The sequence below is a fragment of the Cloeon dipterum genome, chromosome 2 (genome assembly GCF_949628265.1).
Source record: "Cloeon dipterum chromosome 2, ieCloDipt1.1, whole genome shotgun sequence".
In the NCBI taxonomy this organism is placed as follows: domain Eukaryota; kingdom Metazoa; phylum Arthropoda; class Insecta; order Ephemeroptera; family Baetidae; genus Cloeon; species Cloeon dipterum.
In genome coordinates this window covers 10,263,148-10,290,095 of record NC_088787.1, presented here as the reverse complement: position 1 = coordinate 10,290,095, position 26,948 = coordinate 10,263,148, and the positions used below count along the sequence as shown (strand labels likewise).

At 39.8% G+C, this 26,948-nt stretch overlaps 1 protein-coding gene across 3 annotated transcripts in view; it reads left to right on the top strand.

Annotated features, from left to right (window-relative positions):
- LOC135936902 (protein dead ringer-like) overlaps positions 1 to 26,948 on the top strand; it is a 103,242-nt gene that overhangs the window by 40,997 nt on the left and 35,297 nt on the right. For all 3 annotated transcript variants that reach the window (XM_065479908.1, XM_065479907.1, XM_065479909.1), the window contains exon 4: positions 22,677 to 22,749. In XM_065479908.1, the coding sequence (XP_065335980.1) occupies positions 22,677 to 22,749 (73 nt within the window). The remainder of the gene's footprint in view (positions 1 to 22,676; positions 22,750 to 26,948) is intronic.

Below are 26,948 nucleotides of genomic sequence, written 5' to 3'. Positions count from 1 at the left end.
TAATGACTCAGCAAAATTCGCGCCCGAATATTATTAATGTGCAATGCGGAGACAATATCACTATTGTTTCATTCCGTGAAACGGATTCTCGGATCCTCATCCACACAGGCTAGACTGATGTTTTTTTTTTATTTGATAATTCAATCTTATATCCGACGAATTCTGGCCTTGAGGACGCGACCGTTTTTGGTTCTTTTACTTCAAAGGATATATTTTTCAGCTAAAAATAGCTTATATTGTGTTTTTTATCTGGGGAGTTTCATTATATTGCTTTACAAAAGACGATTTCAAAAGTATCCCCGCTGCGCCCGGGAAGCACACAGTGGGAGCTGAAATAAATAATATTAAATCGCACTGGGCTTGCGATATTGATTTCAATTACGGAAACATGCCTGCCTTGCCACTTATCTACATAATTCAAATTTCAATCTGGAATAAGAGAGATGTGAAAACCTCGCCCGATCATGCTGCTGCCTCTTTTGTGAGGATGATATTTATTTATTGAGACAGCGTCGGAGTGGGGAGGGTCGTTAAGGAGAGAGCGAATTTCCGGGGTCTTTGAAATGGCCAAGAAATCAAATTGATATACAAGGGATGACAGAAGGGGAGGGTGCTATGCTGTTTACAAAGGCCGTGCACATGTGATGTAGGCCGAGACATTTTACGCTGCCGCTCAAATTTACAAGAGGCTTTTTTTGTGATTTATGGCATTTTATTATGCTCCAATTGAAAAGCAACGGCATAAAAATCAGGAAGCTTCACAGCCTTCCCTCTTTTGGGTGGTCGAGCGAAGGGTATTTGGCACTTGGGGTAATTATTTTGATATATATTATGAAAGTTGTTGCCAAGCACGAGAAGAAGAGCCCACGCTAGACGCGCATATACCGACGCCCACGACATGAGAAAGCGCGTGCTTTATTTCCTCGGCCGCGGCTGTCAGCTTGATTAATTGGATTTATTATTTATACCGGTATTAAAAGGTTGAGCAGTACGGGGTGTTTTAATGTCACACCGGGATGGTTACGTACTGTTTGGAAATTTATTGCACCGCGCATAAGCACAAACACCGCCGCATTCGCTGCACGATTATACACATTTGAAGGCGAGACTTACTTTGAATGAGTGCATGGTGTGGTCAGAAAATTAAAACGAAGAAAATAGGGATTTGCTCGGATTTTGGATGTTTCCTTCACTTGCATGAGATCATAAATTTTCATAATGGTAAAAATCTTCAAGAAGGCTCCTTCGCGAATTCGATATTTCTTTTTCAAGAAATTGTTAAATACCGGTGGTCAACAATAATTTTTATCAGGAGTCAGCAGAGTAAATAATTCGATTTAAGTCGAACCAAGCCAGAACAACACTCTGCTGCTTTCTCGGCTGCAATCAAAAGAGGCGGAGTTTGATGCGGCAGCATTGCAACTCTGGTGGTTTCATTGGTACGTGCGGCGCAGTATCAAAGCTCCTCCCAGGCGCACTGGTGCGTAGCAAACAATTCGTTCGCCTGTCTATTGCACAATCAACCCGAAATCGAAATGCCAGTTTTGATTGATGATACAACCACGGGGGATGTGAATTCAATAAAGTCTGAGTTCTTTGCTTGTGTAAACACGCGCGGTGAGCTCGCTCATGAAGCTTAGGAACCAAAATTTATTCCTTCCAGATGGTAATACCGTCCAGCCTTTGTGCGGGACTGGAATTGACAGCAGGGAGATATTTCGAGATGATAGCCCCCAGAGTGGGTGGTCATTCTCTCGCTCGCTCACTGCTCTTGTGCGCGCAACATTTATAAATATTAAGTCCAAATCCTGCTGTTTGCGCTGATCTTATCGCAATCATTCTATATTATTCAAATATACGTGTGCATTGAGATGGATGGCATCAGCTCGTTCCTATTCCCACACACTCGCATGCATTTGAATCGCATTAATGTTTGTTTGTCGCGCACGCTGACGCGACCCGCAGCGGACCTTTCTCACTCTCCAGCACGCTGACCCCATACCATTCATTAGAATTTGACCCTCATCATTATATTTCCCGTGCATGTTAGCTCAAACGCTCGGCCGTTTTGTAAGGATTTCTACTGACGTGTTTTCTAGCAAATAATAGATCGGACTATTGTAAATTCGCTCGCATTGGTAACGTCGCATTCACCAAATGCTAGTGCGACGCATAAAAGGATAAAAGCAAATATCTTATTCTAACAAAGAATGATGTTCGCATGGGAGTCAAGTGCAGGGTGCTTAAACACCTGATACGTACGCACTTCAATTGTCAACCCATGAGTAGCCCTAGCCGGAGTCATAATTCACAGCCCCTTTTGAGGTTCAAAGTCACAAAAAGCATCATCGTGGTTGCAAACGATTTCATGAACACTACGCCATGCTATTCAAGCCTCATTCCTGCTCCTTCTATTCTTTAGATGATTTATTATGCTGAAAATCGGTCCAGCCAATGTGGATACAACCTTATTAAGTTTTGCCAGAGTGACAAAAAATAGCAGCAAGGAAATTTGAAACCAAATAAAATAAATTAAGAAGCCTTAACGAAGGCGAAATTTTATTTAGCTTCAATTTTCAAATTAGACCGTTGGAGCAGTTGAACGCGGCACAATCCATCAAACCAAGGGAATAAATCTCTATCTTTTCTCGCGAATTTTTATATCAAAGTGGTATTTGTGTGGGGTGGGCGCGGCGCCACCACGTGCTCGACGTACATATAACATGTATGTACTGGCGAAACACATGTGAGACATCATACGGCTTTTGACATTTGTTATGTTCGCACATAGCGAGTAAATATTTGGCCGCGGCAAGCGATTTGCGCTCGCTTTTGATCTCGCCAGTCACACACATAGCGAAAGCCATAGCGTCGCGCCGCCCGGGGCCGACTCGCAAGTCAAATTTGATACACTCTCTTAATTCTTGAGGTCCGCTTGCGCGCCGCCGCGATGATTTGCCATGCTAATTTTTCATAATCCCAGTCAATCAGGCCTGCTCGCGGGTAATTCGGACGGGCGTGCGGCTTTTTTCTGCTTGGTTCTGCCCGGCCACCCGTACTAAATGCTTTTGATCTAATTTTGAGATGAATGCCGGATTGTCCGCCATGGTTTTTATTCAGAACTCTTTCGTTGAACGCAAAAGGTTTTTTTTGGATAGTTCAGTTCATTGCAGTGGTAACATGAAATGAAAAGGAGAAGAAGAAATTTCTGTATTCTCCTAATCCTGTTGCTGCGCAGTTTATTCTTGGTGAAAAAATGAGACTGTTGTTGAGTCTGCCGCGGTTTATTTTGGTCATTTAGGAATTTTGACCATTAAATCCGTTAAAATTTTGTACCTGACAAAAGAATAAAATTGAGAAACCGTATTTTGACTCTCTCTCTAGGGGAAAAATCCCCAAAAGGACTGTTGCTTGCTGTGAATGAAAACGAGGTGGTATAGCTACTCAAAAAGCAAGTCAGAATCATTTAGTTCTCAAGAGTTAGGTCATTTGTCAATTTTCACTCATCCAGGGGGCTTTCACGGCTTTCATCTCTTACGCTTTCTTGAAGGTTACATGTTTCTTAAAATCTATCTTACAATGACGCATTTTGAGGTAACATTCCATCAATAATTTAACACACAGGAAATGTTATGAAAACTTTAAAATTACGAAAATTACGAAGTATTTTTTATTTCTTTGTGAATAAAATATGCTTGTTTTGTAGTTAAAAACAAGGCAACGCAGATGTACGTTCTCAAATATTGCCCGCACTTCAATTTTTGTGTGAATTATTACGCCATTTTTCATCGAAAACCATTGTGAAACAAGCCTGCAAAGATATTGTGTTCAAGTAGCTAAAAGAGGAGCTGCATACATATAAAATTATCTCGTGCGCGCTGTGCCAAATTCCAGCATCGCAACACTTGTCAGTGGCAAGTCGGATGTTGCCGCGGAATCCACAAGCGTCGGCTTTCATCGTGTCCAAACACATCACTTTCCAAAATCAATCAAAAAGCGCGATGGAAACGCGGGGTTGTGCTGTTTTACGAGCAGCACTCGCGGCGCGCCGAAAAGCGTGCGGCGCACTGCTTTTGGATAACTAAAATTTACTGCAAAGAGCGTCGATCAAACAGGCACGCCTGCCGCGGTGGCAATTTTATAGCCAATGATGATGCGCGCCGCATGCTGAAACTAACAAAAGGATCACATCAAAGAGTGCGTTTTATGTATCAAAAGAATAACTCGCGCGTCTGCTGCTGCTGCTGCTGCCTGGAGATAACTATGCTGTGTGAAATTTCATTTGAAACAGCAGCCGTTCGTAAATGATGCCTCGCCGGGATAAACATTAGAGCGAGTTGGCTTCGCTTTTTGTTTTTAGCCGCCGCTCGGCCGACTCAAAGAAAGAACACCCTCGCGCGCGCACCGCATCTCTCCGATTCCATTCATAAACGCTTGTGTTATTTTTTTGTGCGGCCACCTCATCAAGAAGCTTGCCACTTTGAGTTTTTTTCCCGCAGGCAACTTTGGTTGTTAAGGCATAATATAAAAGGGACATAACATAAAAGGAATGTGTTTTTTTTCATCCTCAGGTGCCTTGACCTGGTGGATCAAAATTGGAATGAATAATGGGAATGGTCAAATAATAGGTTCGACATATAAAAGAAGAGGGTTGCTTTTCGCTTTCACTTCTTGCTTTTAACATTTCCGACATTTTGGACATTTCCAGGAAAAATTGAATAGAGTAGGGTCAATTCCTCTTGCTGACTGACAGTTTTTGAGAACCCCCCTAGAGAGTTTTTGAATGTGTAGCACGCGGATTTTACCTTAAAAATACATTATAAATTGTTATTTTCATGTTGGGATGATTTATTTCACGTATTTATATCATCCTCTTAAAAGAAGCAAAGTTGGATACTATTTACATTATTTCCAAAGTTTCTTTTTAAAAACCTTTATCCTTAGCATGACATGTTGGACACTCTGGATCTCGTTGAATGACCGAAGTTAAGCAACATTCGTTGCAGTCAGTAACTGGATGGGTGACCCTCTGTCCGCCGGCTGCATAGCTCTAGGCTGACTCACTACTTGCTGGTTTGCACCTTTCCAGCATGCGTGATTTGGCATCACGGGACGAATGTCTATAGCGTTTCAATGCAGTCCTCGGTGCGGAGGCAAGTGGCCCTTGAGTGGGCTGGGTCCCTGTGCGGCCTGGTGCGCCCATGTTATATCCGTTCGCGGTTAAATTGGGACCCGGAATTAAGCATTCGTGCTAGTGCAGTGCGCGCCCTTCCCGGTCCTCCGGTCCTTGGACAGGGATAAAAAGAGCAAAAAAAAAAACTGCAGAGTAGAGCTTTTTTGCTATTTATTAGTTATATTTTTATTTAAAAAAATTATCAACTGCTTAGAAAAAAATGAATAGGAACTATTTTACAAACTCCCCTTACGCATAAAAAATCTAGATTGAGATGTAAATATAAATAACGAAAGCCTAGCCCACGAGGAGGAAGGTAAATTCCTGATTGTGTGCGTGTTCAGGCCCAAATTCAATCACGCAGATAAGGTATCAAAATAAATGATGCCGGATTGAATTTCGACGCAGATCTCACGGCGGCAAAAAGCTCTTTGACAGCATCTCATTGAACAAAAGGCGTAACTCCTGTATACTAGATTAATCTGGCGCGCGTGAAATTGAATTTGCATCTGCATCAGAGTGAGTGCCTACTCGGCACGGCGGCGGCGGCGGTGAAGTTAAAAGGCGCGCCACCGTTTTTATTATCATCAAGGCGAGCATTAAAGGGTTGATGTTTATATCATAAAGAGAGCAGCGCAGATGCATCTCTTGCTCAGTCATGAGTCGAGTTAAAATTAACCCTAATGAGTGCCTGCTCGGTGCTCGTCGCCCTGTTACGCCTGCCTTATTACTCGTCAGCCCCCGAAATTTCCGCGACTTGTGACCTCCGAATGCATTACTCAATCGTGCGTGCGACAAACCATCAGAGCTTATAATTACCTCGAGAATATGGCTTGACTCATGGGTTTTAGAATTTAATTATGTTGTTCATTGCGTGTTGTATTGATGTCAAAATTCGTGCCACAATTTATTTCCATTCAATTACACTTTTGCAATTAATTTATAGAGAAGTTAAATTATTTTTCCGGACTTGTAAGAATAAAAAATACAAATCAAGTGAAAAAAATACTTTTAGAATGAGTTGGTTTTAAGTTTATTAATTTTTAAATGATATGTGTTGAAGCCAAATAATTTTTTATGATTTTATTGTAGTTAGGTTTTCTCGCTAAATACGTTGTTATCAAGTATACATAGAAAGATCAATTTTTGGGACAGTTTTCTTTGGAAGGGAAATGGATCCACAAGCTTTTTTTACCATTTATTTGCTGAAACGTAAATTGTGAGTTTTCCGACTTTCGCAGCCACTTGAAAGTCATAATTTAAAAATAAACTAAAGAGCGTTAAACTACTGAAGTAATAGTCAATGGACTAAACCTTATGACGAGAGTCTAAAAATAAATTTTGAGATGCAAATCACGAACATCTTTCTCGCTCTGACGAGGTGCTAATTACCCGGATTGTCCCCGCAGAAAAATTAGATTTTCAAATTTAGCCGGGCAAACGTCTAGGCTGGCGGGTATTTAGCCACGAAATGAGTTTCTCTCGCGCTTCATTTCCCCAGCCGAGCCGTTTGCTTTTTGATAAAAACACGTACACTCGGCATGTGCTTAAAACGGATGAGTGCCCGCCACGTGTTTTCCATTTGCCAGGCAAGCTGCTGCTCGAAATTATTTTCTTTTGATTTATGCAATTAATTACGGACGAGCAGCGGCCGTAACGTACATACTGCGGGAGTGAATAATCGGCGGAGAAATTGGGGCAAACTAGAATTTCACGCGTTTTATAAACGCACGCGATTGCTTCACGTATTGGAACACGATAAAGTGGCGACGGCTATATTCACGCTTTCCTGCCGCGTTTTAATTGTCTTCTTGTTGCAGCTCGATAAGAGTTTAATAGCGCTCCTATCGCTGCCCTTTTCTGCTATTAAATAAAATGTTGAAAGGAATTGCGTTTTATTGACTCGTCCGCGCGTTTCCTTCTGATAAAAGCTGGAGGAGACATCGAACGGATCGTTTTTATTTTTTCTCGATTCAACCACACTAGCTGTCGAAACTTATATTCAATTTGAAGAGGCTAAGCTCTGAAAACCCCTGATTTATAATGTTTAAAACATTCTTTCAAAACTAAGCAAAAATTTACCAAGCATTATTTATTATTATTTTATTATTAAAAAGTGGTTGCTTTGCAGGTGTTGAGGGTTGGCTAATTAAATGTTACTTCGCAACGATAGAGAGTTAAATTGCTCAACGAAATCGGATTCATAAACCAATATCAATCGCTGTCACTTAAAAAAAACGAATATTTCCCAGACCAGCTGAGTGAGAATTTCGTTTCCCATCAGCCGCGTGCAAATTAAAACGCAAAACACAATATCGGCGCTTTTCATCCCAGTTATTATTGTTACATGTTCATTATACATCGCAGCGGGATCCGAAAAATACACACAAACTGGTTCGTTCACTCGCTCGCTCTTAAAATCCGCTTTCGCACGCACGCACATGCAGCCGACGATTTTCACGCGGCGGCCGTTATTATTGCGTGCGAAACCGACCGCGCCGATGAAAAGATATTCGATTCCGCCCCCGCACTGCAAACAACAACCCGGCCGGCAGCTGATTGATAATAATTGAGACGTCGCCGTGTCTCTGCTGCGGCCCTCCTCATCTTGGTCAAATTAAGCAGCAAACAAGGGGATCATCGGAAACATCATCCGATAAATCTGCCGGACGCGCCGGCCCTCATGGGAGCTGCCGTTTTGCGTGAATTAAAAAGGAGCGAGAATGACGCCAAAACCGCACCCTCCTGCTATTCAGCAACAGGGGATGCTGCATGAGGGTGAATTCATAGAATTTGTGTGTATATAAATCGGTACGTGTTTGTCGCGTGCGTTGGATTTGATTGCTAGGGGTCGAGGTTAATACGGGGAAATGAAAGAAATGAGCAGCTTTATTTTTGCAATTGATTTGTCCAGCAGGCTATAATTCTGTGTGGCTATCAAATTGAATTATTTATGAGGGGAATTGCAGGGGATGGTTGTTCTATGCAGTGAATTTTATTCTGTGCATTAAAAATTGATTTTTATATATCAGAACTATTCAGGAAAATATTCTTGCCGTTTATCATTGGATTCATCAAATGATTTGATAAATTTTAAAAGCCAGCTTGTTGATTTTACCTGGCAGAATAATTTTAATGCTAAAAATACTAAAAATTTTAAAATTTTGTTTCTAGAAATTGTCCACATTTTGAAGGCTGATTTTATTTGCTCACATCGAGCCTGATAAAATAGAGCAGTCATTTTTAAAAAAATAAATCCGTCCTATTTATTTCAAACCGAATTATTATTGCTCAGAGACGTAAATTCCACTTCGTATGAAAATATACTAGGAAAATTGACAAGTAGGAATTCAGGACTATAACTTGATTGGCTAAGAGTTCACTAAATTTGTACAACTGCCTGTTTGAAATGCCCCCTGGCCTATAAATTGGCACCCACTGAGTGCATTATATACATATTTCTCAATTTCGACGAAAATGGCTGGCTCATCCAAAATCTCCATCGTTTCGGTTGAGAAAGTGCCAGACAGCTCACTCTGCACAGCTAATTCCATGTTGTCTTAATAATTAATTCTGCCCCGAGGAGTGCGAAGAGTCGTGCTCGAATATTAGGCGAAGGTAGGCAAAAAGTCGCGAGACGAAAATATCTCTGTTACATCTTTTTGCGTCTGAACTTTGGAGAGCGACCGCGCCGCGGAGATAAGGGAGAGGTGCCGAGGAATTTTATTTCAAAAAAGGAGGTGGACAAAGACTGATCGCTCGAGCAGAGGCGTGTCTGCCGGGAACATTAGTGGTGCATTAATAATTAAAGGCACAGTATTGTCTTACCCGAGAGTTGATAGCACCGCGAGATAATGAGCTAGATGTACCGAGCGCTTGATTAATTAATGCTTTATCAAAAAACGCTGGCGCGCGCGTGACCCCTAAACGCTGCTCGTCGCTCTTTTTCGGGAATTACCGGGTAATTAATGAGAATTCCCACGTGATTCGTAATTTTGAGTCACTCGCCATGATTAATTAATCCGAGCCCGGCGTATACCATGTGTATAAATAATATTTTGCTGCATAATTCATCTTCATCATCAAGCGGCTATTTTTTATTTCCACTATAACGAGTGCAGGCCGCTGGTACGCCCAGAATGCCAGAAAAAACGAAAAAAGACTCTGGCGCAATAAATATCGTTTTAAGAGAGACTTGAATGCTGAATATCCAATGGGACATGGCTGACTGAACTTTATCCAATGATGGGATTAAGTAATGTTTTGGCTGAAAATTTATAAAGGCCGTGGATTTAAAAAAAAAATCAGAGAAAAACGTAAGTTTAAAACTTGCATTGATTTGTTTCTTTATTTTTAGCTCTATTTACCGTGAATACACAAAACTATTTTCACTTTTCTATCAACAGAGTTAGCTCCAGCCAATGTTTCGTTTAAATTGGCTGGACTTCTTGGCTCTCAATGGAAGCATAAATTCAATTAGAATAATATTTGACTGTGTCTTCAACACATTTAATAATCTCTTAAAATTTTGGTCCTTGTTAGATGACATTTTTGTTCTTTTTACTGTTTTGAGCATCACCACTTTGATCCTGGATCGATCCAGCTTTAATTTGCAGATCCGCATTTTAGGCGGGAAAATCATTACACGTTTTACACCAAAACGTTTCAAGCAGAAATTCTTAATATCATTGCTATGCTTTGTGCTTCGATTTTCCAATCAGTTTGCATGCCTTTACGTTTGGAACAATCAGGATTATTTCCAAATTCAGAGGTAAAATAACTCAAACCTGAAAATGGCTGCTTATGGCACCACCTGTCTGTCAATGGAGTCTTTAGGATTAACGATCCAAATTTTTTAGTTAATATCATAAGCGAGCAATAGAATCAGATATGCATTTAGCGATCCTTCAAGGTTGGACGAAACAAATCTGGTTTTAGTGGTTGTGGCATCTCACGTTTCATATGCACGCGGAAGGAACAGCTCACTCGGCTGCTTTTCGCCAAAAGGCCGAAAGGGTGTCGACCCATTACATGTGTTTTTTGTCGCGCGCCCGCCCGTAAGACGTGATTGTGTCTATCGATACACACACATGCTTCGCTTGAATTTAGCCGAAGCCCCGCAAAATGAGCTATCAAGTTGGGGCATCATCTTATTTCAATGTTTTGAGGATTCCTCGCACTCGCGGGGGCTTGATTCACCCCTTTGATGTGTGTCTTACGTAGAATCGGAGGAAGGAAGGAAGTCGTCGCACGCAAGCTTACCTGCGCTGTAATTAGATCAGATTCAGCCCTTATTTGATTATTTGGCTGTTTACATACACTCTCTAGCAGTTTATTTGGAACGCGATAATTCAATTATGAACACAGGCACGGAGCTGCTGCTGTTTTTGGTCGAGCCAAACAAGTTTTTTTCTCTCTCACAATGTGCACCATGTGTGTGTGTATAAAATTGACAGCCATATATCCGCAATTAAGATAATTATTCAGGGGGGTTTCTTAGAAAAAAGTCGAGCCAATCCCAAGTCTCTCATGCACGCAAATTATTCGCTCCTTTCTAACAACTTGATCGGCGAGGGCGCCAATTTTATTGATTTGAGTTGCTGGGCTCATTCGAATTAATTGCATTCGTGATTGGAGTGACCCTCGCGGTGCTCCTTGGGCCGCGCTGAATTCATCAAGCGCGTGGTAGACGGCAGACAAACATTTGTATTAAGCCAGCGAGGAGCGGTCAGGAATAATGGTTTCCTTGACACCTGGAATGGAGATGCGCCGAACCGCACGCTTTCTATCTGGAGTTAAACAAAACACAAATAAAAATTCCCTGCTGGTGACAGGACACTTCTATGAAAGAAGCAATACAGGTACAATGCCATTTGCGATTTCTTTCTATGTAATCAGGTCTGTTAAACATGTTCCTCTAATTGTTACATATAAAAAATGTTTAACAATTGTTTTGAAATCAATTTTGACGAAGCTTTTCTGCTCTTTGAATCAGAAAGCAGTCTGTAGCTATCACAGCACATTCCGCGCATCTCCTTTAGCGGTCACTTACACGAATTGGCTGCTTCTTGTTCTCCCACTCGGAATAACGAGTGTTTAATTGGGTGTCTGATTAATCGAGCCTGTTGAAGCTAACCTTTTTTAATCGATACGTCTACCGAATTGCTTTTTTATAGCGGACCGCGCTGTATTAGGTGTGTATCAATTTATAATACAGAGAGCCTGGTGGCATGTTATTTCAGTAGACGTGTGGATGAGATAGCGAGTGGAGAGAGACGGAGAATTAATAATTTATTGTGATTCACGACAGCTTTTTAATATAAAAGCGTTATTTATAATCCTCATCATCAGATAATTTTAATTCTCATTTTATATATGTTATAAATTAAGCCGAGTAACCCTCCTTCCTCTTCTCTCTCTCGATGCAATTTAATCGATGACAAGTTGCTTCGATTTCGTTCCCCAGCGGCAGGATTAATTTCGATTCTCTCGCTCTCTATCCCCGCGCTGCTCGCCGCGTTTGATTTATGCCAGCGGATTTTTTAATTAAATCACTTAATTTATGGGCATGCGCGCCAATGACGTAACTCTTTCTCTCCAGGTCGGGTCCGGATTATTTTTCTCTCAGCACTGCGAGCCATATGCTCGATGAACGTTTTCTATGATTTCAATTGTTCACGCCGCCAATTTGCATATAATACGTGTAGTAATTATTCGCGAGCACGCCATTTTGCAACGCGGTAATTAAATTTTTACTCGCAGCAAGTCGCGAATCGAGAAGGCTCATTTGAATATTTAATGTGGAGAAGAACTCGGGTGAAATCCTTACCACCAAAGGAAGGCTATTCAGTTTATATGCTATTGTGGCATAGAATTGATTTTGGTCAAGAGTGGAGTTTTTTTGTGGCCTCTAAGAAATAAATTGTGAAACGCTTTTGTATGAAAATCTTTGACAACCTTAAACTTTTGAAATGCTGTTTGCCGGATTCAGTTAAACTATCAAAAACATCCTTTTCACGTTTTGTTTGTTTCACAATAGTATTCAATTTATATTCCATTTTAGTTTGAACCCTTTTTTGATGAGAAAAATAATCCTTTGCCACAAGTTTGTTCGTGAAAAACAACAACAAAAATATCTTGCTTAAAAGTTCAAGAGCAATCAATATTTTTATTTCTCTTACTCACACTTCCTGTCAAAATTGCTTGTTGTAACGTCTTTAAATTAAACTAGTGTGAATTACTTCTAAAATTTTTTCTCGTGCAGGAGCATTAATTATTTCACTAGTTTCTGAATTTCTGAATGAGCAGCGTCCGAAGTATTGAAATTATTGCGCTCTGCGGATCGTGTGGCAATAAATTTACCATTTCTGGGACCACCCAAATTCGTTTTACAACTTATTATGTATTTTGGGCGTCTTATTTGTTTGGCTGCGGTGTTACTTGTTTCTTTCTCTCTTTTCTTAATGAAACACTTCCTCTCGGCTCCAGCTTTCTTGAATGAAGGCGCTGCTGTTTAACGTAATTGCTCAGCGTTTAAAAACGATTTTCGGGTCGAGTCTTTTCAGTCGAGTGCACATTTTGATTTCGTTTTCCTTGTTCATTTTTTTCAAAACAGATTGCACACTTTTGCGTTTATCAGGTGAGCTGTCACTGGCTTTTCGCTCGATTGCAATTAGAACAAACAAAAGGCGATAACCCGCGGACGAACTGTCAAAATAATAATTATTGCTAACTGCGATTCGTAAGGCCGTGTGCCTCAGGTGGTCCACCCTGAAATGGGCTCACCGCATTTGGAGCTGATAAGAAATGGTGCGTTTTTGCACTCATTCATATGCAAGAAGTGCGTACGTGGCATAATATATCTGATTCTGGAAGGGGTCAAAGCTCTTCAAAAGCTCTTGCAGTGTGAAAAGCATTTTTTTACTTTTCCAGATAATATATTCTCATATACTGATAGTATTGTATACTGAAGTTTCCGTTGGCTTCTTAAGAGTTGTTATTGAAATATATTCGAGCTAGCAAAAAACATCAGGTCTAACGCAAATAAAACACCCAAGGATTAAAAAATACCCTGTTCTTATAGAGGACTTAAAACTTATTTTATTTTTTTCAAATATTTTCACGAATGAAATTTATTTATAGGGGAATTTTTACTTTCAAAAATGAACAAGGCCATTGTTGCTCTAAATTAGTCAGTTTTTGTCCGAAATTGACTGCAATTTACTTATATTGAAGAACAATTTAGTTTTCAAACATGATCGTTTCCATAATTTATTTGTATAAAAAAAATATTAAGATCTTATTAGCTCCCAAAATTTTCTTTACTCTTAGTTACAATTTAACCGTGCTCAGTTCCGGAAAACAATTTTTTTACAACTCGGTGAATCGTCAGCGTCAAAGGAGCAGCCGCCACTCGCCCGGAGAGCTCTTTTAATCATTAATTATATCAAGGCCGATCGCTTAATTAAAAATTTATCGGTACGAGAGGCGCGCGGTGACGGTGCCTTCGTCGACAAATTACCAAATGAGCAGCAAAACCGCGTCGGAACGAAAAATATGATCGGTGTGCCACCCAGGTTGAGCCCGCCAAAGTTGCTTTTCGCCACATTAGAATAAAAATAAATTGTGTGATAGGTAATAAACCTCGTCGTAATTTTTTGATTATAAATCCGAATGCGCTTTTGGCCGGCAAGAAAATTCGAATTATTAATTAAACGCCAAGCCAGCGCTATGCTGATGATGTATTAAATTGTAATTTATTATATTCTGCGCGTCGCCGGCCGTGGTGGTGGCATTCGTGCTTATAATAATCATAATTCAGCTGCCCGGCTGTGCGAATAATAAAATTTTAATCTCCTCTGGAGGCCTCAGCCAGAAATCGCGGCCCAACATATAAGTGAATCCAGCATTCGATTTCGTGGAAAACTCGCGCAGCATTAAGTGGCTTTATAAATTATTGCACCTTTTATCCGAATTATCTACGCACCGTAAATTTTCATTTTGTCCACGGCTCGGAACAAAAAGCGTGCAATGCTTGTCGAATCGAAATTAAAACCGCTCCAAACACGAATAAACAGCGTTGCAAAGTTTCGTTTGAAATATTTTCAATTAAAAATTTAACAGAGGTCGGGACGTAAAAATTCATGCTCTGGCTAGGCGAACAATAAAATGATTCTACAAGGACTGGGAGTCTCGTAAAAGAGCTGGTGGATGATGATGATAGAAACATTAAACGATTTTATTTATACATTGCGCCGAGAAGGACCAGGTTGCTGTGATGCTGCGAGATAAAAAGCTGCTGTAGTGCCTGTGTGTGTATTTAAAACGCGCGAGTGTTCATTCGTTCGTTCGTCTCTTCAAATAAAACTTTTAGAGAGTCGGTGGTGAGAGCTTGGCGAGAATATAAGGGGGTATATTAAATGGTCAAGCGCTGTGTGTCGGGCACATAAAGAAGCACCTTTTTAAGCAAACCAGCCTCCGCTCATTATATCACGATGGTTTATCAATAAAACCAACAAAACCGACGCCGAAATTCCTTCAGTAGGCACTAGGTGAAAAATAAATGTGTAAGCAACGAACAGAAACATTCAAGCGCACACGGAATCGAGTAATTAACATCTCACGCTCCATCTACATCGCTTTGCTCGCTTGTCTCTGTCCTTTATTCGTTTTCACGGGGTCCAAACCTCAAAACTACTTGATCTAATGAAAGAGGCTGATATAATGACTCTGTGACATTATTTTTTGAAGTGTCTATTCGCAAAAAAAATTAATTTTCTGATTAAATGTGCCTGGACATAACTAAATAAAATTGGGTCATGCTATCAAATTGTAATGTATTGTTAACATAGTTTATACACTCCAGGGAAATTAGATTTTTGGTATTATTATGTAATTCTTCCCGAAAAAATCCATCTAAATGTTCTTGCAACCAAGATTAGCAGAATGATGAAATTTTCATTAAATTTTTCTTTCCTTTTTTAAGTTTCTACAGCGTAAAACTATGAAGTTTTATCTCGGTCAAAATGTGTATTTCAAAATTAACACAAAACAAAGTTAACATACATGAAACATTTTCAGCCAGCCGTCAAACATTCTAACAAACACGATTTGCTCGGAAAGAAGGAATATCGACAGCAATAAATTCTCGCTGCTGCTGCAAAAATAGACCCTTAATCAATCTTGAGCACAACTCGCCATGAATTTTTCCTATTTGTTTTGCGGGCGTGCTGCTGATTGGCGTTCTCTCTTCGTTTTTCCTCGAGTGAGAGGGAGATAGATTGGCCACTCATTAGTTGTGAATTGATCTTCATGGGAATCGACGGGGTGCACTTGACCACCAAATTCATTTATTAAAGCGTGCATTGCGTGCCGATCGGCCACAAAATCCCTTTATTTGCGGACATCTGTTTCTCCGATAACTCAATTTGCTGCCACCGAATATCGCTTTGTTTCAAATATTGGCTGTCCGAGCTCGCGTGCTGCCGACCGCTTATTTGGTGCAAAAAGAACAAATGTTTATTGTTTTTATATGACACGATGATTTGTTGGGAAATTCGGAACGAGTGTTTCTCTTTTGCTACAGGATCGAATTTTCTGCAAAACAGAACATACCTGTCAGAGTTTTGAAATCTAATATTTTATTCTGGCGCAACAAGACACTAAAGCGGTGATTGATAGTTTTCTTAGGGTAAAAGGGTAGAGTAAATATTTCAAAATGCACTACAATATTTCACACAATCTTCCCTGGAGATTAAGCACGTCTTACTCAATTTTTTTATTTGAAAACACCTACATAAAAAATACAGATCCAACTGACGAATGAATAGAAATGCTTGGACAAGGAGAAGCTCAACATTATAATTTTAATCGAGCTCGATCGACAAGCAGCATGAATGCGTGTTTTTTTATACAGCGCGCTCGTTGATACATGTGTGAGAGTAAAAGACCTGCTTGATGATAAGTGGAGGCGATTTACATCGAGCGCGCGAGCGTGGGGCCTTCGCTGGATGATATTATCGTGCAATTAATATTAGGTGTGGCGGTTCCATCGAACAATAGAAATAAGAAACAAGCCCTTGATATACAACACTAGCTGGTACTGCAATTTATTGCTGCCAGATTTATGAGCTCAGCAAACTTCTCGAATTAATAAGTGCGAGTGTGGATGTTAGCTCCTACAAATTTCCAAGCTTATCCGTCTACGCATGAATAAAAAAAAATGCAATTTTTTATCTATCTGAGTTTGCACTGATTGATATATACCTGGATTAAAATGGTGCCATTTCATCCAATCGATTTATAAATAGTTCAATAAGAATATCAATTTAATCAAATTGGAATTTATCTAGTTCTGTCAACCATCGCTTTGGTATAATTTTAGATTCAAAAATTTGGTTTATTACGGATCAGCAGGGCAACTGTGCCCCATACATCCACATCTAGAACACAACAAAAATAAAAAAAAGCATTTTTTTGTATTTGATAACAGAGGGAATAGTAAAAACAGTCTATCACATCAGTATTTGGCAAGAAATGTTTGGCTCTCTTTTTGTTTGAATGCACTTGAGTTCCCATTCATCCACAGATTCGTTGACAGGTTGCTCCACAGACGATAACAAATGACTTGGAAGCACTGCTCAGGCACTGTTACACTGACAAAGGGGGCCCCAAGTTGCATTCGATGCGCCCGTGACCTACCCAAACAATCATGCATTGTTGTTACAAGATTGCGCAAATATTCAGGACTGTTATTATACGTACAAAATTGTGTGAGTCTGGACTAGAACATGCAGTTTACGTCTATCAGTGACATTTAATATTTGGCTTTTTTTATACAATGGGGAAAGTCGATGACTACGTTTCACTCCGAAAATATACCCTTTGAGATGATTTTGCAATACTTGCAGCCTATTGATCTGCGCCATCATGGAAATTAGGATGATGAGTAAACACGCTCCAGTTCCGACGAAACAGAAATAAGCGGCTGTCATACAAAGAGAATTTACGCTACCCAGAAGAAAGTAAACCGGGCGGTGCGCCGTGGGCATTCCTGGCATGAAAAGCAGGTACCGGGCAGCTCGCCGCTCTCACGCCGCCGTCATTGTCTGCATACCGCACGACTCTTGGCCATTTCAATGCTTCCATAGTGCACTAGCAGCCTCCAAACAGTTACACTAACCCTGTGGACAACAGGGGGTGCGAACCGCACCATCCGGTGGTCGGTACAATGGGGATAGTCGCTGACCACGTTTCACTCCGAAAATATACCTTATGAGATGATTTTGCAATACTTGCAGCCTATTAATTATTGATCTGCGCCGCAATCGTACCATTGTCAGTAGAAAAAAATTGTGACTGGAGGAAAAGCATGTTGATAAGGTTGTAGAGGGTTTTAAAACTTGGATTCACCTGGCTAATGCATCATCAGACATCAGAGCGCATGCGGGCATTACTAAACCAACCCTCCCCTTTGAGATTCCCTTCTGAAATCCACCCCCACTCTCTATAACGAAGGAGTAGAGATTTCTTTAGACAGTTGGACGTAAGGCCTCGTACCCTGAAGCTGCTTGCAGAATTGTAGTGGTCGATACTACCCAATCAGGGTCCTGATTTAAAGCCTGTCAAATCAGGGAGTTGAGTTAGCAAATATTCTTCTATTATACCGTGTTGGGGGTAACATCTCGTTCCAGAGCGCCCTGATGGCTTCCAAAGGGTCAAAAGTCAAAAAAACTAGAGGATCTCAACTTGGCAGTGAGCATCTTAAGCTGGTAAAACAGGTACAGAACCCATCAAGTGTAATGAAAGTTAGAATTTAGTGATGTAGATCGTTAAAGGGCTACCCTGACGCCAGGGTTCGATTTCTGGTCTGTTTTTATGGTCGTATCTGACCTCAGGGGTGACCCCCAGCATGTTACGAGGGGGAAAATCAATTTATCGTGCAATTTCTTGATTTTCTCACTTTTCACCCCAGCTCAACTATAGCCGTTTTTCAACCTTTGATCATCTGTTTCGTCCGGAGATACATTTATTTCATAGTTCGCACACCATTTGATAGTTTGCGACGAGAGAATTTGGAATCAAGCGAAAAATCATTGACAAACTGTTAAAATTTTTCTAGAAATCTGACCAAATCTGAAATTCAACTGTTCCTCGATTTTATTTTTACACATTGTGGAGACAAACTGTCGCCAAATTTCATAAACAGTAAACTCAATAAACTACATGCATTAAAAAACAGTGCTAAATATTCTTAAATATTGGTCAAAAAAACTCTACTTCAAATATAATTTGCTTTGACGGTGTCTGGCATTCTTTTTAAACTATCCTTGAAAGATCAATGCAGGTTATATATGAATGTTTCCTCAAATTTGACAAAGTTTTTCACTGATTCATTTAATTGCGGGTTTCAATTTTCAATGATGCCATTTTTCCCCAACTGAAAAATTTCCAGGAATTAATCTCGTTTTATTACGATCCAACCTTTCTAGAAATCCATTTTAACTCGTTTTCGTTTCAATGTCGCTCTTTTACAACCAATTACTTATAGTATAGTTGTTGTCCAGAGCAAAATCGCAGCGGCTCATCACAAGATAATCGATGCTTTGGAAATAATCTCGGTGCTCAGCTGGGTTCCGCGTATTTCACACCTTTTTCCGTTAGACCGGCCGGATTAAAAATATTCCGGTCGTGAACCAGCTCACACATTTGAGGGGATCATCTATTTTCTTTTTTTACATTTTTCGCGCTGCTGCGGTCGATTTATTGGCAGCATTATAACACTTACGCCTCATCGACGATTATTTTTTGCGCCGTTGTGGCGTGTCGACGGCAGCAAAGATGAAAAAACTCGTTGTTGTTCCCAAGCATTCAGCCAGATATTATTATATTCAGTGCTTCCTGGCGTGCGATGTCATTAACATGTTGCAAAGAGTGCACGACCGCCGCTTTATTGTCGCCCCTCTTTTCGCCAATTTGCGGCTACGAGCGGTTTTTCCGTGAAAACACGTTTTTTTATATCAATTGCTACATGCCACCTGGCCTTTGTACCCGACTAATTGTTTTGCAACGTCTGATTTTCGTCTACAAACTACCCCCAAAAAAACCTAGGAAATAATTATTGCTTAAGCAGAATGAGTTTTCGTCACGTATTTTTATTGTTCAACTGGACCGAATTACAACTTAGTTACTTTAAAAGAAATCCTCTGTTGCCTAATATACCGTATAATATTTTATTTTCTTTGAAAGCTTTTCATGAATGACACACAAAAGTATCATAAAATAAAAAACTGTCTGTTAATATGGTGATCCAATTCCAATTTTAATCGCAAAGGAATTTACGAAATAGAGATTAGACCCGTGGCATTAAATAGGAATATAAAATCTCAAGAATGACAGAAATTTTTCCAATATAGTACGGTCAGTTTTGAAGTCTATTTTAAAAAAAAAATAAATAAATAAAAATTTTCTCATTCCATCCGAAGAATTGCTTAAATACAGACACAGTTTATTTTGTAATTATTTAACTTAAAAAAAAAACTTATTTCGGTTAGCACACGTATGGAGAAAAAAATATGATAAAGCGAGAAGTACAACTTAATGCTGTCAGTTTTTCCATGTTATCGAATTTTTGCTGTGTTATTGTGGCTGCACATTTGCAGAATCCAACTTATTCCCGATATTACACATATTTTGCCGCTGCCTCGAAAGCAGGCATGGGTGCGAAATTTTATGACCGTCGCTAGCCGCTTTAATTGCATCAGCATGCGTGTGTTTTGTTTGGCTGGTGTCAAGCCGCACATAAATACGAAACGATATCTTAGCTCACTACGGAACGAAAATTATAATTTATGGTGGACGTATGGGTCTGGGGCAGTACTCATGGATGTCGCCCATTCCTTTATTATTGAAATAGGCGTCGTCGCCGGGTCGACGCGAGCAATAATGATCGTGCTCGGCGGCGGATAATTGCTGACAAAAAATATACACAAGAGCGAGGCTATAAAACAATGGCATCCGCTGAACAATCATCACAGAGCGGATTATTTTTTGTCATTTGTAATAATAAACCATATGCGCCTCCTTGTGTGTGCACAAAGTAGCATTCTTTTTATGTAAATGAAGTTATGCGTCGGCATGAACAACTTTATGGGAGGCATTAAAATCGCCTATGCGTCAAATCGCGGCAAAATCACGTACAAGCCGATTGTTCTTTTTGCAACGTTTGCGAATCCATCGCAGTAAAACAAGCAAACAATCATTGTTCTGCTGAAACTCCTGTTATAAAAATCACTTGACTTTCAAGTGGAAAATTATGAAAAAATAATTTTACTTTTCACTATTTTCTGAAAATTGGGAAAATCGGTTAAAAAAATCTCCTAGGTTACCATTTAAATTTTTTGATCAAGCGGTGAGCCTTGTCTCCCTATCAAGATTTATTTCCCTAGAAGGGAAATTTAGCTAATAACTCGCACACTAATGAATAGAATCGAAAGCAAGCGAAAAATCATTGACAAACCGTTTAATTTTTCGATATACATATTTAAGAAGGTGTGATATTTAACTGTTACTTCATCCTGATCTCAACTATTGCATATAGAAATAAACTGTTGCTTAACACCACAAACAATAGACTCCATGAACTTGCTTTAGACGACAGTGCAATATGTTTTTAAGCCTCATTTGCGCGCGAACTATTTAGTTTGGAAAGGCTTATCTAGTAAATTGCCACAAATAATGTCGCAAGCAATTTTTTAATGTTAAAAAAATTATTATCAGTCAGTCACAGGACATGATACTGAAGAGAGGCTGACGTGATAAAAACAAAAGGAATGAATCGAGCCGTTCATTGAGCCTTCCTGCGCGCTGGTCTAATCGATCATGTTTTATCATCTGACGGCAATGAAATTAAAAAGAAGGAGGTTTCATTCAACCAACAAACGATGAATAATTAGACACTCCTCTTGTTGAGATTCGATGATCGTGCACGATAATGGCCAGCCGCCCGTTTCATTAGAGCCCCGAAATTATTGGCTTGTCGATCAGTTGGTGATTTCGCGCCAAGTGACCCCGCGTGTATCCATCACTGTGTATGTTTGTGATTAACCATTTGCTACGCGCAGAGATTAATGGGTGAGCAAACAGAAAAAATTCCTATGCCGACGATATAACATAACAGGGTTTTATTCAATTTAATTGCGCCGTTTCTCGGAATCGTAAGCCGATATTGGGACTCGGATGTCAGCTGGCGGTGTCCGTTTCCGCTGGAAAAAAATCTGGAGGCACAAGCAGGCGCTTCACAGTCATGCTGTATCAATGTCTTGTTACGAGTCTGTGTATTTTTTTACTCGAATTTAAAGAGGGATGATTCAATTTCAATTTACAGAGGTGCTATGAAAACATTTTTTCATTTAAATCCACTCAGAAACTAATCAATGCGTGTTTTTTCAACTGTATGCAGGGCAAGAGTCGAAATTAATTTCAATTGTTGACTGCTATACGTTGTTGATAAAATTCTTACGATAATTATCTCAACAATGGTTTTTCACTTGCTCTCTGTTCCTCTCGTCGCGATCTATCGAAAGGAGTGCTAATATTTGGGTAAATGTGATATAAATAAATCATGATATTCAACAAAAAGATGCTGCTCACCGCATGCAAACTTAAGAGCTGACCTTTCAGAAATTTTATAATCAACCTGGGAAAATTTTAACTTATTCCCAATTTTTAGTTGAGCATTTTAAGTAAAGGATACAAAGATATTTTTTTGTAATTTTCATTACAAATTCAATTTAAAATTCAATATCCCCTCATAAAACATCTCTTCCCTTTCCACGTCCGGGTACGAGTTGTTTATAATTCCCCCTATCCTTATAAGCTTTGGTTAATTGATAATTCAAGAATTCGGCCACTGATCTCGCGGCTCAGGCAATAAGCAGCAGCGATTTATCTCAAGCACAACAACCTCGTGGACGCTTTGCTCCTCAATGAGTAATTAAATTTTAGATTTTGACAAAGTGCCCGCCGCTTTTCGTTTTAATCAAAACAAAAAAGTCTCAGCCCATCATTGCGGTTATCAAAGCCATGATTTATTCTCTGCAGACAAGTTTCGAATCGTTCCAATTAATAGCACGTCACTTTCTGGTTGATTGGCTTGCGCGGCCCAGCCGAATAATCAGCTCTTGCGCGGGCACGAACGGTTTTAATTAATACTCTTATCATTAACACGGGCGGCAGCTCTAATTTATTTGTTTTGCCTGCGCAACTAAAAGAAAATGACGCCCACCAGGCCCTGAATGGGTTTAATATAAACACACTCTCTCTCTCATTCATTACCACCTCTATTGTCTTGAGGCTTAGATGGAAGCAATCAATTTGTCGTTTCGAGCACCTCTTTTATTTATCATGGCGAATCCTCCACCTCGTTCTGATTTTTCTAGCATTGTATGAATCTCATTTTGGTTTCAAGATCAAAATTTTAATTTAAAATATTTTTCTGTTGCAGCTGTACGACATTAGCACTGATCCGCAAAGGAAAGCCTTCCTGGATGATCTCTTCAGCTTCATGCACCAAAGAGGTGAGTACAAATCAATCCGAAAGAGAAATGATTTCGTCCTTTCGTTCTCTTTCTCTCGACGCCGCCGCCCTCCGGCCCATCAAATTTTACACTCCCGATAGGAGCGAGAGTACATACGTGTTGACGATTGCCCGCACCTGCCCGATACTCACGCGCCCTTCAATTTGGAGCCGCATCCTGATAGATCCATTTCAGTTTTTACTGCTAAACCGCACCCTCTGGCCGCCACTTGGCCAATTTTCCCAGCAGAGGTGTAAAACTCGCCGCTAATGATGCTCCGGCATCACCCCGGCGGCGTCGCCCTCTCGGCCCCCCTCGATAGACGCGCCACGTAAACTCGCTGACTGAATCATTCCAATCGCCGCTTCACCCTTCTACCCGTGTGTAATTTTTGCAGCCGGCTCCTCTGGTGAAACTTTCTGCACGGAAATTGATTTTATTGCCGAGTCCGAAGAAATCATTTTTTTACAATTTCACTGCGAAAAAAATTAAATCTGATGAACGAACTGGTCACAGAAAAATTTTGTAGAAATAAATAAAAATAAAGTGTTGGAAGCAGCGTTTATTGATAAAAAAATATGACATCCTCGAGTCATTGGCATCTACCCAGATAGAAATTTATTTATTTTGTTTTAATTAGTTAAAGATTCAAAACTAAATTTACTGAAATTGTATGATTCTCCAATTCAAGCTCTTAAATTTGCAATTTTTTCTTTTTTTTTTTAAATTTCGACTTATAGATTAATTGGCCTTAATTAATTTTGAGTCATACAGTAATCCAAGCTTTGATATTTCCAGGCCAAGACATGAGGAAAAATTTACTCTTTTGTGACAGTTTCCGTCTGCAAAATTGCAATTTCGGCGTAGACAAAAACTAAACTCACGTGTCGAGTTCTAATTCGGTCCTTTGTTGTTTTAATGCGCGGCACGGGCGCCGGCAGGCCGCGAGAGCGGTGATGGCTCCGCTTGCGAGACCCCTTTGGGATATTATGAAAATAACCTGTGGTACATGTCATGCTGATGATGTTCGGTTTGAGATTAAAACCCGGCAGCAGTCATTAATCATTCGCTCCGAGGTGACACACACACGCACGCTCCGCGAGTGACGCGAAGAGAAGAGGCTGTGCGGTGCGCCACCAACAAAGATTATATATGCCACTTTACTACCTAAAATTAGCCGCCTTCGATCTCGCCAGGCTCCTTTTGATATTGCCACTACCGACGAGCTATGAATCATTTTACCGGATTCCGGAAACGCAGCTTTTAGGTTTATTAATGTCCAATGTCAATCAGGTTTGCTTGGTTTGTGGCCACATTGACACAAACTGCAAATTTTCAACTCACCAATAATCTTTGAAATATCTTTGAAATATTAATGAAGAAATAATGCGTGAATGCAGTATAAATTTTAATAAAATTACAAAATAGAGTTGGGATGTTTCCAGAAAAGATGGCAGTTAAATTTATTTACAAGTATAATTTAATTTTTAATTTTTTTTAATTTGTGTTTCTTAAGTTTTATCCTTATTGAAAGCAAAATTAAATTTTATATTAGAAAATTGCCAAAGAAACAGTTAATTTGCAATCAAAATTGTCATTGAGTAAAAATTCTCTTTTCCAACATTTATTTTTGAATATATTTAGTCACCTGTCGCTCCGTACCGTCTATCAAAAAATCCACAAAGAACTAAGTACCTTCAATGATGGATTTTCTAGAGAATTGATGGTCAAAATAAATTGTCTCCTTAATTAATGCTATATTATTTAAACTTTCCAAGCAAATAGATACAAATTAATATGTATTTGTAAAACCTTATCCACATAAACGAATAAAAACACAATTAAATATCGTTTTAAAGTGATTATTGATCGTTAATTAATGTCCCCAACAATCTGTTATGCTGAGCAGTGCATTAATAATAATTGATTACTACTAGAAAACACGAGTTGAAATGCTATCAATCTTGTTTGCCTGTAGCTGCTTTCCCGTCTCGTTTAATTCGAATCGAACGCCTTGTTGGTGTGTGTGTGTGTGTTGTTTTTTTATTCTTTTATCTGCCATTGCTACCAGCAGCAAAATGGAATTCCTATGCGCCCTAATGGAGCTATCTGATGCGAGCACGGGAGCGTTCGTCGGTTAGTCTGCCACTTATTATATTATTAGGCGCGCGCATTGTGATCAAATGGGCGGATCGGTATGCTATTTAACGCGCGTTCTACCATGTAATCATCTCCGATCGCGCGCGAGCACCCAAAATTTAATAATAATGCCGCGAGTAATCATAATAATAACGAATCGTATGCGCCTTTCAGCACAAAGGCTAGCTCGTATACATATTGAATTTTAGCCTGATTATCTCGCTCTCCCAGACTGCTTCTTGATATTAATTTCGGCTGCTGCGAGCGGTGAAAATCCATTCGCTATGTTGCTGCTTGTATCATGATCGGAAACACCCAGAATTCGAAAGCTGCTAGCCAAAGTCCTGCTTTTCAATGGGCAGTGAAAATAAAAATTGGCTTTGTGTTCTGTAAACGTCGATAGTTTATGGCTCAAAAAAGTAATGCTGTGTCATGTCCTTGATGTCGCACAATTCCTTTTGTAAAAAGTTTGGATAAAAGCTGCAAAAGAAAAGAATAGCTTTCCGTATACATGATTCACCATTTTATATTGTTTCATTTTAAAAAAGAAACTCAGAGCGTATCAAATTAAACCCCCCAAGTTAAGGGTCGTTGTATCATGTCTTATTGTGTTTTATTGAGAGTATGAAATATGCCTCGATCCAAGGCATCTCCTTTTGAATAAGACACAAACGCAATAAGTTAAGGGTCGTTGTATCTATCTTATTGTGTTTTGTTGAGAATATGAAATATGCCTCGATCCAAAGCATCTCCTTTTGAATAAGACACAAACGCAACAAGTTAAGGGTCGTTGTATCATGACTCTTTGTGTTTTATTGAGAATATGAAATATGCCTCGATCCAAGGCATCTCCTTTTGAATCAGACACAACCGCAAACAAAATATTAGGAGGTTCATTGAATAGAAAATCACTGCCAAAGGTGCCCGACTTTAGGAATTCTTTTTTTTCGTTCGAAAAAGAGTTTCTCAGGCGTTTCAAGCTGTCTATAAAAAACGACAATTCATCATTGCTTAGAATTTTGTACATTTTGTGGAAATGGAGTGTATCGATAGGGGGCAGCAGAAACATTTTTAGGCTACAGTGAAGATTCAAATATTGCCGATTTTCTCGAAATTTTACATCGCTTGAGCATTTTTTTTTCTTGGCAGCTTTCGATTCCTCTCGTTTAGATCTGTCCAATTGCTGTGTATGCCTTTTTTGAGGAAACTTTGTCGTGAAATAAAATCGGATTTTAAGCACTCACCATTTGAAAAGCGCAGGCTAACTTAACACCCACTTTAAAAAAATATACGCTGCTACCTAGGTAAATTTCGGCTTTCGATGATCCCTCATGGATTAGTCTATGCAGTATCGATTCATTTTAACATATTTTCAATCGCCGCAGCTTCAATTCACAAACCCGTAAATCGGCGGCAACAATCAGTTTTAAATTGAATAGCGAATAAAAATTTGGAAAGAGTCAACCGTGCCACTTTATCAGTCCCAAGAATCCAAGCGGCCCAAGGGCTTTTGACGCCGTGGCCCCGATAATGCCGCTTTTAACCGCGGAATAATAATGCGTTCCAGCCTCCCGCTAATTTAACGACGTGTTTAGTGCTATTATCGCAGCAATCTCGTGCATTCGATTCGCAAATAATAATACAACACGTACACTCAAAAGATCATTTGGTCGCGCCGGGGCTCTTCTTTATTTATATCCACGGTGGATATAAATTTCATTTTTATCCTCGCTCTTGGCAAATTAAAAACGAGGAATATAAATGTAATATTTATGCGGCTCGTAGCCAAAGAGAATGGAGCGTCTGCTCTCGCGGAACAACACACACACACACACACACACACACACACACACACACACACACACACACACACACACACACACACACACACACACACACACACACACACACACACACACACACACACACACACACACACACACACACACACACACACACACACACACACACACACACACACACACACATACACACACACAAGAAGAGAGAAGAAAAGAGAAGAAGTGACTCACGGACAGCAAAAAATAGAAATGCTGTGC